The sequence below is a fragment of the Cajanus cajan genome, chromosome 1 (assembly GCF_000230855.2).
Source record: "Cajanus cajan strain Asha chromosome 1, NIPB_CcT2T_4, whole genome shotgun sequence".
Classification (NCBI taxonomy): Eukaryota; Viridiplantae; Streptophyta; class Magnoliopsida; order Fabales; family Fabaceae; genus Cajanus; species Cajanus cajan.
Window position 1 is genome coordinate 66258092 of NC_138517.1, and position 17523 is coordinate 66275614.

General features: G+C 33.8%; 1 protein-coding gene across 33 annotated transcripts; it reads left to right on the forward strand.

Moving 5' to 3' along the window:
- Positions 1-609: 609 nt before the first annotated feature.
- LOC109816744 (uncharacterized) lies at positions 610-17310 on the forward strand. Of its 33 annotated transcripts, XM_083061659.1 has the most exons (20): positions 617-956; positions 1043-1132; positions 3308-3415; positions 3532-3596; positions 3918-4057; positions 6176-6253; positions 6481-11165; positions 11256-11458; positions 11547-11813; positions 11916-12566; positions 12664-12780; positions 12861-12991; positions 13074-13241; positions 13319-13423; positions 13536-13585; positions 13677-13772; positions 13860-15171; positions 15719-16794; positions 16929-17043; positions 17117-17310. In XM_083061659.1, the coding sequence occupies exon 7, from the start codon at positions 6792-6794 to the stop codon at positions 7944-7946; it is 1155 nt and encodes a 384-aa protein (XP_082917785.1). In that variant the 5' UTR covers positions 617-956; positions 1043-1132; positions 3308-3415; positions 3532-3596; positions 3918-4057; positions 6176-6253; positions 6481-6791; the 3' UTR covers positions 7947-11165; positions 11256-11458; positions 11547-11813; positions 11916-12566; positions 12664-12780; positions 12861-12991; positions 13074-13241; positions 13319-13423; positions 13536-13585; positions 13677-13772; positions 13860-15171; positions 15719-16794; positions 16929-17043; positions 17117-17310. The 33 variants fall into 33 exon arrangements, with proteins under 33 accessions (XP_082917853.1, XP_082917831.1, XP_082917819.1 ...); XM_083061676.1 differs by adding an exon at positions 2197-2302 and having other exon boundaries at positions 614-956; positions 15719-17310; XM_083061655.1 differs by having other exon boundaries at positions 15719-17043.
- Positions 17311-17523: the final 213 nt, after the last annotated feature.

Below are 17523 nucleotides of genomic sequence, written 5' to 3' on the forward strand. Positions count from 1 at the left end.
GAGTGAGTATGTGTTGGAGTTTAAATATGGATGAAAATCTCATATCAGATTCAATTATATAGAAGTGAAAAAGATTCACCAATCTATAATATTTGAATGTTTTAATTTAAGATGTGGTATCAAACTCAGTTATGTACTATTTTTTTTTTATAAAAAAGATAGATATGCTAAGGCACCACTATGTGGAAGAGAGATCCTAACTAGATTAGCACCTCAGTCCATACCAATCATCTGCAGCATATCAGAAATACACTAAATGATAAAGAAATGAAAGAAATACAAGTACAAATGTTTGTCACATCCCATCCTAAGATACTCTAAAGTGGGGAAGACCACCATGATCCCTAGAATAAGCAGTCATGATACAAGATGGAACGGAAAACCACCAATAATAGCCAATGTGTCTAAGGCCAAAACTAGCTAGACTATCGGCGACTACTACAAAGCTACTGTTCAACATCATCAATTCTGCATCGGTTCAGGTAGAAACGATGTAAAAAATGAAGGCGGTGGCATAATTGTAAATAAGAATACAATGTAAAGCATATCTACATCGATTATGGAGGAGAATGATGTAAATGATGAACGTTTTACATCGTTTAGGGTGGGACCGATGTCGTTTTGAATGCGCGGTATTTTTGTGATTAATTACAAATATATCTACATAGGTTCACTCAGGAATCGATGTAGTATTGAGGCCCATATTCACCCTCGCGTTCGCGCCCCTTCTCCATGAGAAGAACATTAAGCATCTTCTTGAACACCAAAACTACGCACGCCCCAGAATCTCCATTGTCATATAAGCTTAAGCACCATCAAGTTTCGTTTTTTGGTGACCAACGCGAGCCATTTCCCCCCGAAGAAGTGTCTCTGGAAGCATCATCTTCTTCTGCAAAAGCTTCAGCACCATTGTTGAAATCGTGCGCGCAAGGAACCCTAAATCGTTTAAGGTTTGGGTGAGTCTCATCTGCTTTGTCCCCCTATTTTCAATTAGTTTAGGGTTTAACGATGTAAACCCTAAAAGGATTCTTCTTCCTTTTAGACTGAATCGTAGTGATACATCTTCCTCGCTACAAAATGCGGTTACTGTGCAGAACAACACAAACAAGCTGAAGAAGTCACACAAGTAAAGGTTTGGCTATTTGTCGCTATATCAACATTGTACAAGACTTCTAAGGTTTTGTTCATATAAATGTTTTTATCCGAATTTCTGTCATTTCTTATGTATATATTATATTTTTTATATATATTATATTTCTGTTGTTATAGGGATTTTCTTGAAAGTTGTTAAGAGCTGTGCATACATCACTAGAAAATCTACAATAAAAAGGAACTCTTCACAATTAAACTCAAACTTCTACCTAACATATTTATCGTAGGAGAAAAATGTAAACTAATCAAACTATTTAGTTCAAATTTCAGAAAGGGCTTGGATTTACTTTTCTAAGAAGAAATAGACTCCAAAGAATATCCAGCATATCATTGTCATCAACTAGCATAATACAAGAAGCCTGTGGAAAAAGAAAAGTAAGACAATAAAACCATGTTAGAGTTGCCATATATCATATACATAGACAAAAAAATACTGCTGGTTGCTTCTATAGCTTCAAGCTAATCAATTTAGTTTGTTTACATGTATAGTGCCCGCGGTAACCTTAGTACTCCAGAAACTGTTCTAAGAAGATTTCAACATTCTATGAGAATCATGCATCATGTGTAGAAAATCAAAAACAGGATGTACAGATTTGAAATTCTCATGAATCTAAAGATAGAAGTCATTGATGTTAAGCATATAGAACACCAAAAAAATTCCTATGAAAGCTATTACAGCAACCAAGTTCAAGCTTATAATCACGGTGGTAATTACAAACCTGCAATTAAAAAGAATTCCTTATTTCCACAAATGTGTTATTCATTTCGCATTGCATCAGGAATAGGAGAGATGGGGGGAGTCTTACACTAGTTTCAAGCCCTTGTCAATTAGCCGCCTATTTTTCCTAGCTTGCTTTTCGATGTTTGCAGATGCATCATCAAGTCTGTCAGTTGTTGAGTCAAGAATTACAGAATCCTCAGAACTGACATTGGCTTCCATAAAGTTACTTTCCATGCCCTTTAATGGTCCTGTTGTGTTGTGTATCGTTTCTGATGCCTCATTCGCTGTCTAGATTATGATATTAACTAAAGTTTTCGCTTCAGAGTGGAACCTTGCACTCCCAGCAAAAACTAGTCCACTTGTAGCTCTACAAAATCAAGAGCCATGCATACATGCATACATCACTTGAGGAAAAGCCAAGATTTTATGGTACTAATATTGCACAGCTCATGCCATTCTTTGTATTTATATCCACAGTTCAAGTTGTGGTTTTAGATAGCCACTACCTAGTCTATAATAAATTTAAGCAAAAGACAATTTCATTTCAATTTGGAAGACTATTTTAATTATTGCCTAAAGTTTCAAAAATTGGTCAATGTCAAGGTTTTTTGAGTCTTAATTACAATTGCAGCAGTTGCATTTGTCCACAATTTTCTACATCATTAACAATCGCACTATGGTAACCACAATCTAAAACCTTAAAAATAAGTCTTTCAACAACTGTTATAGACTGGTTTATATTCGAAACAAGGTTTGGAAGGAAAAGAAGTAAAAAATGCTCCTATTCAGAAATATCATTTTTATATAGCCTAGAGATAAGGATGACTACTTACATAGCAAAAGAGGTGAGCAATATAGCCAAAGGAATCAGTGTAAGATCACAACTCTTGTAATTACAAGGAAAGACCTTCTTCATCCTTCTTCCTGTGTCATTTTTGCCATAAACGATGGTTATTATCAAAAGACTTCCGTATACAATTCCACAAAAAAGGCAGAAAATCACAATTTTATATTGTGTTAGCCTTCCCTATCTTGTGTCGTGGAAACAACCCCTCACTTGTGTACAAAAATAAAAAAAGTTCTGTTTTGAAGGGCCCACAAGACAAACTCTTGACTTTGTTTGTTATGCATATGCTTCACATATTAATAGTAGATTTCCCATATTTTTTGGTAATGAGTTGTTCTGCATATGCTTCACATATTAATAGTAGATTTCCCCTATTTGTGCCAAACTGACCATGGTCTTAGCTTAGTGCCCTGTTATGATTATGTGGTTCAGCCAAATAAACTAAACCTCTTAAAAGTGTAGATATGATTTCTTTTACTGCACTAGAAAGTTGCACTATCCTTATATAAAACATATATATAAACAAATTTTCTGGTCGAACAAAATTTAAATAAATTAGCCTAATCAACTTGTTGCTGCTGCTGTAGCTGCAGTTGGTTGGTGAGTTTCCTTCTGAGTTTCTGCCTATCCTTAGCTTTGTGGTTCTGAAACCAGTAGAACAAATTCTTTCCCTGTATCTTGCCATAGAAGGAAAGGTGTGTTTTTTTATTATTAATTAAGATGCCCTTTTGCTTTCCATGTTTATTGTCAATTGATGTAATCATAACATTTTTTGCAAAATGTCTGAACGTTGTTGCTGCAAAATTTTCAGGCCATAATTTGAACTACCAAGAAACCAACTGAAGCATGCCGCTGGAAGTAGGAAGATTAAAAAAGGTACAGGCTCTGAAGGTGGTTTGCCAAAAATTGAAACCATTAAGTCATTTATTTTCCATAACTACACATATATTAAACTTGATGGTGGTCCTAAAAATATCAGTTAGGTAAATAAGTTGCAAGCATCATTTAAAAGATCATTCATAGCATCCATGATATTGACTATAGTTAATAATTGAAAAACATGGTTGTTTGTAATCGATTCAGGTTTTCTGTTTGTATTTGTATGTAAAAGTGGTTATTTTCATGAATCTATTTAGGTTAAGATCATGTATTGACTGATGATTAAGAGATGAAAGTTGTTGTTCTTCATCTTAGCAGGATAATTGAAAGGTCTCTCCTTACTTTCCAACTTTTTCCTGAAAAGAGATAAGAAAAAATCAAGTGGTGCAACCAACCTGTTTGGAAATCAGAATCAGCTTGGAACTCCTTTACAACAAATTCATTCCACTATTGAAAAGGTAAATTTAGAACCTTTACCTTCCAATTTTATAATGTACTAATAAATTATAAATGCTGGAATGTTGCTGGTGACTTGGGCATATGATTGATTTTTGGCAAATGAGGCAGCAAGGTTATTTTGCCTATTTCACAAATGTTAAATTAGTAGCATTGTCTTAGATCATGTATTGATTGATTGATAATTACTCTGAATCCTATTCTTTTGTTATTGAATTGTAGGTAATTATGTAGTTAATTTTGAATTAACAGAACTATACACAGAGCATATAATTTTGATTTGAACAATGATAGGTCCTGTCATACGAATTGAATCACTTGGAATCTTGGATTGATGTTTAGTTAATTGATTTGATTTCTTTTCCATAATTATTCTGTATTCTTCATTGCATTATAAACACAACCTCACGCCCACCAATTGCTCCTAATTATAAGTGTGGACCTCTTATTATTGGAAAAGAATTTTCTTGTAGCCATGAAATAGGAAAAATTGGAAGAGACAGGTTGTTTTCATTGTGAATTTGCAATTAATGAAATCCTTTATTTACACAATTGTCATTGCCAATTTCCAGTATTTTTGGAAGAATGGTATGAAAGCGTTTTCTTCCTTTTGATTTTTAGATTGAAGCTTCGAGAATAATGTTAAGAAGTTATAGTAAAACTACCAATCATCCAAATAAATTATCTTTTATTTACTAAGATTTTTTTTAAGAACTGAAACCAAACAACCCAATACTTTGTTCTTTTAGCATTTCAATCTCAAGAAATTGAAAATGAGAATCAGAATTAAATTAAGTTGTTATTATTGTAATCATCACATAGTAAAAAAAAAACCAAACACCCCTTAGTAAGTAGTAACTGAACCCCAGAACATGATCTAGTACTTTGTTACCAGAAAACAACACAGCACAGAGAAATGTACCAGCTAAGTGTTTGAAAGAATTGAATAAATCATATTTTACAACTCTACATTCTGCAAGACTATAACATGCAAATTTTTTTTGATAGTCTTATATATCCTACCTAATTAATAGTTGATCAGTTCAAAATTATCTGAATGAATCTGCAAGTTTTAGTTCTTCCTTTCTTTCCCTCTTGTATTAAAAGTATTTATTGAGGGAGAAGAAAAGTACAGAAGTGGAGGAATGCTTTCTATCATTGTTCAGGTTCAGTTTTAACAAAAGGATAAATTGAGCATTGACATCAAGTAAAACTTCACACTAGATAAACCAGCAATGTTGCCCAAACTCAATTCTGAGCAGCTCTGAGGCAACTTTATGACAATTCCTGATAAAATTTAGAAACAAGTTCTGACTGAAATCAATAATTATTTTATCTAATTATCATGATTCCAATGCTTTATATTTGAAGTTATAGTTGCTTGAATATTCTAGTGGGTAACCATTAAGAACATTAATATATGGAGATATACACAGTATAGATGATCTGCAACATGCACTTATTTATCATGTGGTAATCATGTCACAGATTTCACGCATCACTACATCTAACAATTTAATAGCTACTTTCAGAAAGTGGGGAAAAGGAGTAAGAACCAGAGAGAGAGAGAGAACAATAGTAAAGAAGTAAAAAAGTTTTAGGACTTAAAATGTATGGCAAGATTGTCTAACCCTTTTGCTCAAGCTCTAACCACAAGGCATAAAAAACAAATCATCATGAATTGATATGTAACAGCTTAAAAGAGATTAATTGTATAGTGAGGTAAAGATTATATTAGAATACGACACTAAATTAATAATGATACTATATGGTAAGGTCAAGATTACACTAATTTTCATCCTCCAAAAAGACAACATAGGAACAAGTCAAACATTTTAAAGAACAGATGTAGGATCAGAGTAGTATGGCTTAGTTGAACAATGGGACACTTACAGATAGGGTGTTTCCATAAACATTTTTCAAAAACTAAACTTGTTAATTAGAACTACCCAAAAAATGGTCATATATTTTTATTATTAAGTTAAATAAGGTTTGAACTTAAGCTTCTACTTTTCACATCTCATTGGTGCATTTTTGTTCAACCAATGATTATCTAAACTTCATAATGAGAAGACACATATGTAGTCACATAAATCTTAAACTTGATTTTGATTTGGCAGGAAGTGTGCAGAGGGTGATACTTCTCTTCTTGACATCCATTAGTCAACACATCTAGTTTGTGATATCTTCTTAGTAAGGTACCTTAAACTCAATTATATTTATGTAGTTTATTTATCTAGTTGAAGAAATGAGATGAATTTTATTTATGTAGTTGATGAAATAAGATGACTTATATTTGGATCTTATACCCACTTAGATAAATGAAATAATAGGTTTAAATAACATTGAATTAGTGTATGGTTTGCTCTTCTACTATATAGAGAGACCCTAAATACTCAATTGTGCAAATAAATTTGTCTCATAGAAGAAGAAAAATGGATCGTAGTTGGATAAATGCAAGAAGAATCATTGATGAGTATCAAAATGGGGTTGAACAGTTTTTGGAATTCGCTCAACAAAATCGAGCAGATTTGAATGGAAAATTTTATTTTCCTTGTGTTAATTGTTTAAATGGGAGACGACGTGTAATTGACGAAATATGAGACCATCTTATTTGTGATGGGTTTTTAATGAGCTATAAAACATGGATATGGGATGAAGATAAAAAAACTTAAACTATGGCCCAAACTGAGCAAGGTGATGTAGAAATGGAAGATCAAATAGAAGACATGATTCATGATGTGGGACGAGTTTTTCCAGCAAGCACAATCACATGTGTATGATACTTTAAAAACTGACTCAGAGACACCTTTGTTTCATGATTGTACAACCTTCACACGATTATCAGCAGTGTTGAGATTAATGAACTTGAAGGCAAAATATGGGTGGAGTGATAAAAGTTTTACAGAGTTGCTTCAGTTGTTGAAGTTAATGCTTCCAAAAGACAACACGTTGCCAGATCGTCATTATGAGGCGAAAAAGGTTTTGTGTCTGATGGGTCTACAATATAAGAAAATACATGCATGTCCTAATGATTGCATATTGTACAGAAAAGAGTTTGAATCATTGCACAAATGTCCTCGTTGTGGGTTGTCACGGTACAAAGTGAAGGATGATGGTCGTAGTAATGATGAAGATGTAATTGACAAGGGGCCTCCAGCGAAGGTGTTATGGTATCTTCCAATTATTCCAAGGTTCAAGCGATTGTTTGCTATTGCAACTGATGCAATGAACTTTGCATGGCATGCAGACAATAGAAAATGTGATGGCATGCTTCGCCATCCAGCTGATTCCCCACAATGGAAAAAAATTGATGGTTTGTTTCCACATTTTGGTAGTGAGGCAAGAAACCTTAGGCTCGACCTTGCTTTAGATGGAATGAATCCTTTTGGAAACTTAAGCACCAACCATAGTTCATGGCCTGTTCTCCTTTCAATTTACAATTTTCCTCCTTGGTTATGCATGAAGAGAAAATATGTAATATTGTGTATGATGATTGCAAGCCCAAAACAATCAAGAACTGACATAGATGTTTACCTAAGTCCTTTGATCGAGGACTTGAGAATTTTGTGGGAAGAAGGGGTTGATGTGTTTGATGGGTATCGTCAACAGAGTTTCAAGCTACAAGCAATAATATTTTGTACTATTAATGATTTTCCGGCATATGGGAACTTGAGTGGATATAGTGTTAAAGGACATCACGCATGCCCTATCTGTGAAAAACAAACAAGCTACCTACAATTGAAGCATGGAAAGAAAACGGTCTACACTAGGCATCGAAAATTTCTCAAACCTAATCACCCATATCAAAGATTGAAAAAAGCTTTTAATGGATGTCAAGAACATGAAATTGCACCCACACCCTTAACTGGTGACCAAGTTTATGATTAGGTGAAGGACATAAATATTATATTTGGAAAGACCCAAAAGAAGTCAATTGAGAAGAAGTTGTGGAAGAAGAGGTCCATATTTTTTTATCTTCCATATTAGCGCCATCTAGATGTTAGATACTGCATAGATGTTATGCATGTGGAGAAAAAATGTATGTGATAGTGTAATAGGCACACTTTTAAACATTAAAGGCAAGACAAAGGATGGACTCAATGCTCGTCAAGATTTGTTAGAGATAGGTATACATGAACAGTTACATCCAAAGTTAGAAGGTAAGCGTACATATTTGCCTCCAGCATGTCATACTTTGTCAAGAAAAAAGAAAATAAGTTTTTGTCAATGCCTACGAGGTGTGAAAGTTCCACAAGGATACTCTTCAAATGTTAAGAGCCTTGTATCATGGAATGATCTTAAACTGGTTGGCTTAAAATCTCACGATTGTCACGTTTTGATGCAACAACTTTTACCTGTGGCTATACGTGGCATTTTTCCTAATAATGTTAGAAGTGTGTTAACTCGTTTGTGCTTCTTTTTCAATGCTATATGTGCTAAAGTCATTGACCCTAACAAGTTGGATGAGTTGGAAAATGAGTCTATTATTATCCTATGTCAATTGGAGATGTATTTTCCTCCAAGTTTTTTTGATATCATGATTCACTTGATTTTTCATCTAGTTAGGGAGATCAGATTGTGTGGCCCTATTTATTTACGATGGATGTACCGAATTAAGCGTTACATGAAGATTTTAAAAAGGTATAACAAGAATCCATATCGTCCAGATGCATCTATTGTTGAAAGGTACATTGCAGAAGAAGATGTTGAATTTTGTTTAGATTACATGTCTAAAGAAAAACCAGTAGGGATTCCTAAGTCTCGTTATGAGGATAGAATTGAAGGCAAGGGTACAAAAGGCATAAAAGTTAAATTTATTCTTCGAAAGGAATTACTTCAAGAACATTTGTATATATTGAACAACACTAAGGAGGTTCTCCCTTACATATCTGAGCACCAAGCCTTTTTCAAGAAAAATAACCCTAGAATGAATGAAAAATCATTGTCAATGAGCATAACAAGACATTCTTAAAATGGTTTAAAGAAAAAGTCTTTAGTGATGACAATGCTTCTGACACATTAAAATGTCTTGCAAATGAGCCTAAATATAATGTCTTTACTTATACTGGATATGATATCAATAATTTTTCATTTTACACAAAGTCACAAGATGATAACAGTACCATGCAAAATAATGGGGTTACTCTTCAGGCTTAATCTATGCATTTTTCTAGTAGAAATGATAAAAATCCTGTTGTGGCATCCACAAGTTACTATGGTGTCGTTGAAGACATTTGGGAGATCAGTTATAGTACATTTAAAGTTCCTGTTTTTAAGTGCAAGTGGGTTGATATTAACATCGGTGTGCGAACTGATGAAATAGGATTTACAATGGTAGACTTTAGCAAGGTGGGTCATAAGGATGAACCTTTCATCATGGAAAACCAAGCAACACAAGTATTTTATGTCAAAGATCCTATTGATGAAAGGTGGTCTGTGGTTCTACAAGGTAGAAGTGTACACAATCTTGACGATTCAACAGTTGAGTTTGGGGAGAGTTTTTCTTTCTCAACACGTATGCCTACTAACAACGAAGAAATTGAACAAGATGACGTTCATGCGTAATGACCATGATAAAGGCATATGGAAAACATTATTATCTAATTACCACATTAAGTTATGTATATCTTGATGTATACTTTAATATTCTATTTATCATTTTTTTCATGCTTTTAATTAGTTTTATTTACTGATGGAATCATGCTAAGGAAGGCAAGAGGTGACAACTTAAAAGATCCAAGAGGAGTGGGCTAGACATGAAGGTTTGGGCCAGTCAAGGCCTAATGGGCCCGATGGGCCTGGAAAGCCCAATTTGAGCTTCACATGGGCCATATCTTGATAAATCTATTTTTCTTATATTTTGTACAAATTATATTAATATAGGTTTCACATATTTTGGTCTTGTATTTTGGACCACATAGAGTAGTATTTTAGGCTTTAGGCTTATTGGGCCTAGTTTTGGGCTTCATGGGCCTTTGGGTTTTTGGTACCCAATATTGGGCTCATTTTCATTCTTGTAATTTTTCCTTTCCATTGTATTTGATTGGCCATTTTATTTAGGCCATTAGAATAAGATTGTACAAGGATTACTTAAATAGGCCATTTAGACTAAAATTAGGTTTAATTAGGAAGTCATTTAAGTTACATTTGAGTCACATGTTTAACACCAAGGGTGGCTGAACATGTGCCACTCAAATTAACCCTAAATGACTCTCAAATCAAACCTAGATGTACCTTGGAACCTAAATTTTCGGCCAAGCACATGGGAGCCAAAATTTGAATTCAAATTTCAAATTTGAATTCAAATTTTGGGCGCCACATGTAGGCTTTGAATAAGGCGCCCAAAGTGTGCATTTCCGGAAGCCTATTTAGGTGATGCTTCTCTTTAATGTACTCACTTTTGATATATTGAATTTTATGAACCATTATTCAGCTAAATTCTTCAAGAGTCACCTTGAGAGAGAGTGCCTTCAAAACCCTAGAAACTCACCTAGTTTCCTACCTTTTGAAGTGAGCAATCTCTTGTTGCTTAAGCTTGGATGCTTCCATCCATAGTTTAGGCTATTTCCATCCGTGAACATCATCCAATCAAGTGTCATTTCATTCGGTTCCAAGCTCCATTGAAGAGGTCCAATCTTTGGTGAATCCGAGGAGAAGAACACCTGCCACTTCTCCTAGTTTTTGCCATCATTTACTTATTTTGCAATTGATCTTGGTTTTTATTTTTGTCAAAACAGATACATGGATACTCAATTTGATCCACAAGACTCCCTTGCTCCTCAAGGCTCCCCTGCTCCTCAAGGCTCCACTGCTCCTTAAGTCTCCCTTGCTTCTCAAGGCTCCACTGCTCCAACACTCCCTGCTTCACAGACTATATCTAAGAAAAAGAGGAAGCCGATGCGAATGAAAAACTTAGCCCGTAAGCGCATGAATGAGGTGAAAATATCACTTGATGTGAATCCCACTACTGGGATAGTTTCAAGGCCAAACAAAGTCCAATTTGCAAGTTATCTAGGAACCCTTGCTCGAGACAAGATTAGTATTTTAGTTCCTTCTTGGAAAGAAGTTCTACAGACTACTAAAAACATGATTTGGCAGGATATATTGGTATTTCCATTATATTTACATAATTTGACAAAATTATGATTATTTTTAATGTTATTATTATTAATTATTTAATCTAAAATTGTTTTGTAGGAATTCTATGACATTAGTGATACTACAGTATTAAAGAGTAAAATGCTTTCAACTGTTGCTACAAAATTTAGGCAACACAAGTATTATCTTACCAGGGAATGGGTACATGGGAAACACAAGGGTAAAGGCCCGTGTGATGAGTATAATATTGACCTGAAGAATGGGAGAAATTCAAAGAAATTCGGAATGACCCTTCTTGGAAGGTAAATTGTGTTTATTTTTTTTGTAAAATGTATATTAAATTTGTATTTTTATTTCACTTTTAATTATTGTTTTATTAAATTATTGCAGCTTGTAAGAAAAAAAGCGCAGGATATCCAGAAACTCAATAATGCACCCCACCTATTATCTCGTGGGGGTTATGAGCTACTTATGAGAAATTATATGAAAAGAGAACTTAAACGACTTAAGGAGGTAGCAATACAATCTGGTGCTAGTGAGGATGTAGTGATTGATCCTCCACCTCCTCCTCCACGCCATAGGTTGTGGAACATGGCTCACACAAAAAGCTCTGAAGAGATGACTTCTGAGTCTGCTAATCAAATTGCACAAAAAATTGTAAGTATTTTCTTATAAAATTAATCTCTTTATGTATTTGAAGATTTATTGTATATTTTTTTTATTTACGGATATATTATAAACAAAATTTGTTTATTGTAGAATGTGTTGGAGGAGCAAGAATCACAAGGTTCATTTATTCCTAAAGGCCGTTAGGATACATTAAATACTGCCCTTGGATGACTAGAGCATCCTGGTCGTGTTCGTATAGCTGGGGTTGGTGTTACTATTGGTAATTACTTTGGACCATTATCACAGGGGTCATCCTTATCTAGATTGAGCCCACAGGATCTTGAAGCCCTCACACAACAAATATATGTACGGGTCACACAAACTTTAATGGAAAAGTACCCTAATATGAGTACTGCACAGTCACAAGATGTTCCTCCAGTTGAGGTAGATCATGCTATCGTGGCTCGTGTTAGCACTAAAGGCAGTTGCCTAACTCCTTCAAGTGCTACTGTTGCTGGTAATCCCTTTAGAGATGAGGTTCATGCTGATATCTCCAATAAGTGTGAGTTATGCATTGAGGGGATTCCTTCGCTTGTAGTGGCCAATGGTAGAGTTTGTGAGGCGAGTTCAACTATACACAACGTGCCTTTGACAAATGATTTGGTCAAGGTGTTCATTGAGGAAGTTCGAGATTCTAATGCTCGAGTTCCCATACCTACTTCAGAGGTTCAGCTGGTTGGGCAGGCCTTAAAAACTTTCATTGCGTGGCTGAGACATCTTGTCAGACCTATTTCAACCACGGTATATATTTTTTCCTATTTTTTCATTATTAATAACTTTAATTACAAATACATATTGTTTATTTATATTCATGTTTAATGTTTCATTTATTCTATAGGATATTTATCGAGTAAATAAACGAGCTCCATCTATTGATAGCTCGGAACCCAATGGTGATCCTATTACTGGGTTACGTGAGGCATCAAAGTCCTTACTTTATGGACAACCATTTTAGGTGACTTGACTAACTAATATAAAGACTATTTAACATATTTATATTTTAAGTTTGCTACTTACCCAAGTTCCCAATTTCAGGTGATATGTCCTGCAAGTCTATTTGGGACCAGCGATGATGATTTTACGCTGTATATTTCATTTCAAAATATATATGAATTATTACAACGTGAAGCAATGCTTAACATCTCAATTATACAATTATGGATATTGTAAGTACACAATTGTTAGTGTCATTATCTATTTAATTATGATTTCCTTCACTATTAATTTTTTCTTTTGTATGTATTTTAGATATTTGAATCGTAAAATTGAAGAACTCAATCATGGTGACTTATATGGATTTCTTGAGCCCCAATCAATTCAAAAATCCGGGAATAAAAAAGCGAAGTCTCAAAATTATTTCATTGAAAGGTTACAAAATTCACCAAAGCAAATTTACTTTGCTCCTTACGTTGATCAGTAAGTGTATCTTTGTGAACTCCATTTAATTTGTGTATTTATGTATCTATTGTATAACTAATTGTGCCTAAATGTAGAAATCATTGGAAGTTATTGGTTCTCTGTCCGACAAAGAATGTTGCTGTTTGGTTTTGTTCTTTCCATCATAAGCCAAATGTTCAAATCAAAAATTTAATTAAAAGGTAAAATTTAGTTTGTAACAGGTATTTATTTTATGCTCTCTGTTATAAATTTTAACCATGTAACTTAGATTCATTTGTTTTCTTAGTGTTATGGTTGTCTATAATGTCATAGGGGGTAGATCTACAGCACAACTAAAGAACCTAGATTGCATTTATCCCATGGTAATTGATTTGTAACTTCAATATGCCTAAAATGTTTTTATTAGCTTAAATTAAAAATTACTTATACAACTCGATCTAATTTTCATTTTAGAGTAATCAACAACAAGGAGGTTATGAATGTGGATATTATGTGATGAATTGGATGTTAGACATAATTGAAGGGGAAGTAACAAATGACTGGATTGAGGTAATGTAATTCTTTTACTTTTACTATCATTAATTAATTTATTTACATGATTTTTATGTAACTAATATATTATACTGTATGTTACAGCTTTTTGATGATGTTGCACCATTGCCAGAAACCAAATTGGAAGACATTCATAGTCAATGGACAACCTTCTTTTTAGAAAAATTTAGAAATAGAGCATGATTTTTAGTTTAATTAGGATTATTTATAATATAACTCCAAAACAATTTTCTGCCTTTATTTTCTCCTAAACCCTCAATATTATTCTTCTGCGGATACTGATGTCAGTGTACTATTAACACCTGCGAGTGGATTTACCATGAAAAGTAAATACTGAAACAATGGTTGAAGAAAGAATTAACTCAATATCATGAAAGTTGAGATTACTTGTATCCTTTTAAATTGTTATACTTCCTGTGAAGAAAGTGTTAAGGATGTGCTCTGCGAGTGGCAGTTATTGTTTAGTTTCAGTGGAGTGTAGTTATTGTTTGGTGTTATTAGGTAGTTATTCTATACATGTGACAATTATTATTTAGTATATACTGTAGAGGAAGTCAGAGAGGAGACACATTGTTAAGGGGAAACATTCTATTTGTCATTATGTGTTTGAACTTGGCCTATGAACCAATTAAATTTCTAATATAATCCAGTATCTTGTTTTGTTTAATTAAATTTGTGAGCCTATTAGGTTCAGAGGAGTTTCTGTCTAAAAACCAAACTTGATCACCCCTACTAGAAACAATCAGGCTAGCACTAAATAGCAATGTTGGACCAATCAGTTAACGCATACTTATAAGTGAAGAAAAGGAAATAAATTAACGAGATGAAATAAATTAATTGAACTTCTTCCATGTGTCTCAACTTTTTTAGAAGTTTTTTTTGTGATTTTAACTCGTGGGAGATGTTGGTTTATTTTATTTTCTTAAGTCATTTTATTTTTGTTCTCGTTTTGGTGTTTGATGAATAGTTTATTCCAAATGCTTAGTCATCGAACTGTTAGGCAAATTTTCTTACATCGCTTTTTATCTCGTGTCATTACTTGCTCCTTACTTGGTGTACCAATGGCAACTTCTTGTTTCTAGATTTGTTTCTAATTTCTGTTTTCTAGTTGTGCCTAGATGCTGGCTGGCGTAGAGATTTTTTTTCTATTTCTTCCGGTTTTTGATTCATGGAATTTGGTTATGATGGTTAGTGTAGGAGATTTCTGTTTCTGGAGGAAGGTTCCAAAACTGTTTAAGGGAGATCCATGCTCATGCTTGTGATGTTGAGGATACGAAAAAGGGTATCAAGATCATAAAGGAGGATTAGGGAAAATTGCATGTACACATTGCTTCATACAACAACTTCCTTACTGTAGCAGGATTGGCTTTTTTAGCTGCAGGTTTTGCCTGCCTTGGTAATACACATGTTAATCTTAAGTTCTTGTTTTAGTTTTTTTTCATTCAATAGTTATGACAGCAGAGTTGATTGCATTAGTGACTACTAGCTAGGATTTGAACAGAAACAACATCAAAATTCAATACACAATGGCTGCAGGAATAGAATTGTCCTATCTAATGATAATTCAATTTGCTCATATGATCCTAAAAATGGTTTGAAATTTCATCCTATCACTTATTCTCACAATCACAGGCTTAAACCGCAATTTGATTTTCCAACCACACACTTAGTAGCTTCAGAGTTATGCTCAACAAATTAAGTGTACCAAAAATTATCTAGGAGCTTCAGGAATTATTGATAGATACATTATACAATGAAAATTAAAAATTTCCAATCAACTTGGTCATTGATACACAAATAGACTACAGATTTGGTTTGCAAATTACACTGAATAAAGGCATTTGGAGTTGAATTTTTTTAACACTAACTAAATGATTAAGTTCTACTATCTTGTAACATATAACAAAAAGTTATGAATCACAAGTAGCTTGAATTTTGTGCAGGCAAAGGTGACCCTTCAAAACTACTATCTATATCTCTATATAGACAAACCAGGGTGGAAGCTAGGATTGACATGGGATAACAATGAAGTGATATGGTCAATGAGTCGTGCCATAGCAACTCACAGAGGGAATTGCTCATCTTACAGCGGCTCTTAGATGCCAAATTCCTGCAGCAAGGATCCCATCATAGTTATGTAATATTTTCTCATACAACAAATGATTCTTTTTTTGTTGTACCACTGAAAGAAAGTTACCTCAAATAGAATTAAAGAAGCACGAGACACACACACTCAGTCAATTAGATTTACAAATTATACTATGAATGACTTTTAAAGTAGTTATTACAAAACTCAACAATTTTATCGTGGGTTTTGGTTTGGTGTTATAAATAAAATGTTTATACAGGTACCCTAGAAAGAATCTAAAAAAATAATTGAACTTTTTTTTTTAAATGAAATCTACATCGGTTTCAAATAGAACCGATATAGATTTGAGTACACATCTACATCGGTTGTTGGTATAACCGATGTAGAAATGTGGTCAAATCTACATCGATTTTACTTAGAATCGATGTAGATTTGAACGCAAATTTACATCGGTTTTTCTGACAATCGATGTAGATTATGTATAAATCTACATCGGTTTTAAAACTAATGTAGAAGTCTTTGTATTACTAAGTCTCTCTATTCTACATCGGTTTTATAACCGATGTAGATTACCTTCCAGAACCGATGTAGATAATACATCCTGTAGTAGTGGCGCATCCATTTCCCTCTCTGAAGATATGAGAGAAACGTAATCTCATCTACCTAACATGGAATAACATGTTCATTCACTGTACATACAAACTACAAGGAACTAATGAAGGGTAAAAGAAGGCTCTGATGGCTAGAAGTGAATCTATCTCTATCCAAAGCGACATCCAGACATGACTCCGAGTAATCTGCACTACATGAATAATGGCCAACACTTCTGCTTCCAGTGCTGATTTGGCTACTACTGACTCGGCTAGGCATACCACCAGGTTGGCTCTGCTGTCTCTAAAGATGATCCTGCATGCTGTTGAAGAAGAGAAGGTGGAGAAGGCACTGTCTGTGTTGCACTTTATCCAATAATGAGATCTTTTTATCAGAGGGCAAATAATTGAAAGTACTTGTAGGGGCATTGAATTTGAGTTTAACTAGTTATATTTATATTTTGTGTTCTGTAGGTTCAAAAGCTCGTTGGTTCAAATCCATCGGACCTTGCAAGGTCTAATTTGGCCAAACTGGACAAGTGAGCAGGAATGCATTTTGTCTAAATGGTTTGAAGAAGACATATGAAAGGTTAATTTTCCTCCCGTTATCTTTTTTAAAGAAAAATCTTAGATACCTAACAGATTATTCTTTTGTCTTGTAGTATTTGCATGTTCTTCAATTTAATAAGTGAAATATCATTGTCGGTTCATACTTGCTGGAGTTCTTGGTTAAAGGAATGTGTGAGCCGTGTTGAACTTAACAATATATCGATACGTGGCTAAGAGAATTATTTCCAAAACTCCTTAGTGCTTGTTTATCATTTCATTGGATATTAGAGTATTTCAGTTTTCCTCACTTTGCCGCCTAATATCTTTTATTTTTTTACATCTCTATCAGTTCTAGTAAAACTAAATCTTAGTTTATTTAATCTTTTTCAAAAACTAGATTTGGTGTTTTAGTAAGTGTGAAAAGTGAAACTATTACGAGTCTATTTGTAAACAGTAAACTCTTTGACATTTGTCTTTCTTTTCTCACTCTTTTCTGTCAAAATAGTCAATTGCTTTTTCT

Excerpts from the sequence above, each read along its gene's own strand:
- LOC109816744 (XM_083061727.1), top strand. The coding sequence starts at position 6,792 with ATGATGTGGGACGAGTTTTTCCAGCAAGCACAATCACATGTGTATGAT.